Source organism: Galeopterus variegatus, unplaced genomic scaffold, assembly GCF_000696425.1.
Source record: "Galeopterus variegatus unplaced genomic scaffold, G_variegatus-3.0.2 Scaffold1372, whole genome shotgun sequence".
Taxonomy (NCBI): domain Eukaryota; kingdom Metazoa; phylum Chordata; class Mammalia; order Dermoptera; family Cynocephalidae; genus Galeopterus; species Galeopterus variegatus.
The window spans coordinates 34,627-37,784 of NW_007727483.1; the positions used below are offsets into that span (position 1 = coordinate 34,627).

At 40.1% G+C, this 3,158-nt stretch overlaps 1 protein-coding gene across 1 annotated transcript in view; it reads left to right on the forward strand.

The window, feature by feature from the left end:
- The first annotated feature begins 1,143 nt into the window (after positions 1–1,143).
- Positions 1,144–3,158, forward strand: part of NHSL2 (NHS-like 2) — a 257,924-nt gene continuing 255,909 nt past the window's right edge. Inside the window, exon 1 of the mRNA XM_008576611.1 lies at positions 1,144–1,215. Within this exon, the coding sequence (XP_008574833.1) occupies positions 1,144–1,215 (72 nt within the window). The remainder of the gene's footprint in view (positions 1,216–3,158) is intronic.

A 3,158-nucleotide genomic window follows, 5' to 3' on the forward strand; every position in this document is an offset into this window, starting at 1 on the left:
AAAAAAAAAAAAAAAAAAAAAAAAAAAAAAAGAAAAGAAAAGAAGGTATTGATTTGGTTGATTGGTGATTGTTTTAGCTTAGGTCCTCTGAAAAGCAGATACACAAAACAGGATTAGATGCGCAAGAAATGTATTAGGGGAAATGTCTGTGAGAGAAAATGTGAAGGAAACTGGGAAGGCCATTAGTTTATGATTCAAGTCAGTTATCAGGAATCCTTGAGCTGCTGGAAAATGCTCAAGCCAAAGTTGACCATCAGAAGAGTTCCATGTCTCCCAGGAATAGACCTGCCTTAGTATCCCTACTGTCCTACCGCTCTCAGTCATTGGCCCTTCTTCCTTCCTAACAGAACCTCAGGTTTGTACAGGTATTCACCCCACAACTAGCTCCAGGTGTGTGCTGATTAGAATATGTCAGTGGATTCCCCTGATGACAGATAATGGTTCAGAAATGGGCATCTATCCAATGAAAATGGAGGGAAATATTTAATTCTAAGATTGGGGAGTGATTTTATTATTCTCTTCCTCTGGATGTAAATAAAGGAGCATATTGCCCCAGTCCCTAAATGGCAGCTATCCTGGGGATAAAGCCAACATGCTGAGGATGGCAGAGCAGATAATGGAGAAAACTTGGCTCTTGGATAATGTCATCAAGTATGTGAATTAACCAAACTTAGTGCTTGCCTTTTGTCTGGGTTTTTTGTTGCTTGCAGCCAAAGCGTATCAGCATACAGAAGGCAAAAACCAACATGGCTAGTGTTTCTTGGGCAGGTTACTGTAACCCTTTGTACTTCAGTTTCCTTATCCAAAAAATGGACAAGGCAAATATTCAGTTGGTGTGCTTTGATAGTGATTAAAATGGAATTTATTTCCTTTTGGAATAAATACTTTGGCTATGTTTTGGTGGTGGACAATACTTTCTTGTCTGGAGCAAATGACCTTGCATTTGCATACAGTGATGAGATAGCCATTTAAAATGTAAATATGGAAACTAGTCTGGGATATTTGGGGACTGTTTTCTAGGTAACTCCAAAAAGTGGACTTACTAAGAAGGTGAGCAAATGTCCATCTGGATTGCCTAAGCTGATGATTCTGGTCTTGAGAGTAACCAATAGCAGAATCTTGTTTATTTGAGTTACAGCTGAGATGATTGGGAAGTGGGGCAACCCAGACATAAAGAAGCAGATGAAGGCTGGCACTGATTATTACCACAAGCTCGTAACTCAGTTTAACCCAACAAATTCCCTTACTAATGTATTGGCTAGGAAAGGCTTGATAAAGAAGGTAAGACACCCTCCCCTTACTGGCCAGCTGCAAGGGGGAATAAAAAAGAAATTGAGACACCTGGATGTGAGGAAATCTTTGATAAATTAAAGGGTAATTTGGTAAGTGACAAGATTTAGACTATTCCTGATTATAATAAATTCTTTGTAATTACAGAAAGTATGGAGCAAAAACTTGAGGCTATGTTGACCCAGGATGGAGAAGGAAGAAAAAAACGTCCCTGCCTTTTCATGGCAGGAAATTACTGCCTATATTGCTAATAATAGTGGCTAACATTTCTTGAGTGTCTCCTGTTTGCCAAGCACAGTGCTAAGCACTTTGTGTACCTTATCTCATGTAATCCTCAGAACAATTCTTTATGGTAAGTACCATTATTATCTCCATTTTAAGGGGTGATACTCAAAGATTTAACATAGGCCCTGACCAATTAAAATGAATACCTGTAGACAATCAGTACAGCCATAGTCACACACACTAATTGAATATTGGCCTTGTCTATTTTATGGATGAAGAAACTGAGGTACTGAGAGTTTAAGTAACCTTAAACTCAGCCAGTAATGGGGCTGGGGATTTGAACTCAGATCAGTACATTTCCAAAGCCTGTGTTTGGCTGTTATCACTATGCTGTGTTGCATAGCTTCCTACTAGAGAGGGAAGGCTGATCACATGTCTAACCATATTTGGGTGATTGGTAAAGGTGAAACGTTAGTTATTCAGGTTGAGTATTTCTTCCTAATTAATCACAAAGTCCTGACCTGTATAATAACCCCTGCTATGGGCAATGTTTAGGTCCCCTCCAAATTCATATGTTGAAACTTAATTCCTAATGTGATAGTATTAGAAGGTGGGTCTATTGGGAGGTGATCAGGACACGAGGGCAAAGCCTTCATGAATGGGATTAGTGCCCTTATAAAAGCAGCCCCAGAGAGTTGCCTTGCCTTTTTCTACCATGTGAGGCCATAGGGAAAGGGTGCCATCTATGAACCAGGAAACAGGTTCTCATCAGACACTGAATCTGGCAGCATCTTTATCTTGGAGTTTCCAGCCTCCACAACTATGGGAAATTTCTGTTATTTATAAGCCACTGAGTTTATGGTATTTTGTTATAGTAGCCCGAATGGACTAAGACAACCCTCAATTTAATGTTGTAGAGAAGGACATGGTTATTATCTAAATCGAGCCTTAATATCAAACACATTGAAGACATGTCATCATGTGGCAGACATAACCCATCCTGGGGAGATTAAGGACTTTTACTTACTGCTTTAGGATTTTGGGAGAAGACGGGTTTGCAGGGGAGGGGTGGTGGTGGTTAGGTCAAGAGTAGGATAGCCAGGAAGTGGCCTAATATGATTTCTTCTGAATAAAGTAAGCATGTGAAGATAAAATTACCCATTGACTGCAACATTTGAATGTTCCCCATTATAGTCTCATTTTAACAAGTTAGGGAAGAAAAAACATGGTGGTTGGGTGGGGGATGGGGGATTGGTGGTGAGGGAAGATCCACATAGGACATGATGAGTGACTAAAAAAGAATCTGTTCACATTCTGCTGAAATCTCCCATAGTTTCTTTCACAATACCATAAGTCTTTTCTTGCAGTTTCAGCTTGGGCTCAGAGTCAGGGCCAAAATTCAAGCGACATCAAAATTTATTTTTGTAATAAAGGTTTATTTCCTCACGGGATTCTTGAAGGGTTTGCCCTGTGTGTGTGTGTGTGTGTGTGAGAGAGAGAGAGAGAGAGAGAGAGAGAGAGAGAGACAGATAGAGATAGAGCGAGAGAGAGAGAGAGAGAGAGCGAGAGAAAGGGAGATAGAGAGAGAGAGAGACAGAGAGAGAGAGAGAGAGAGAGATAGATAGATAGATAGATAGATAGAT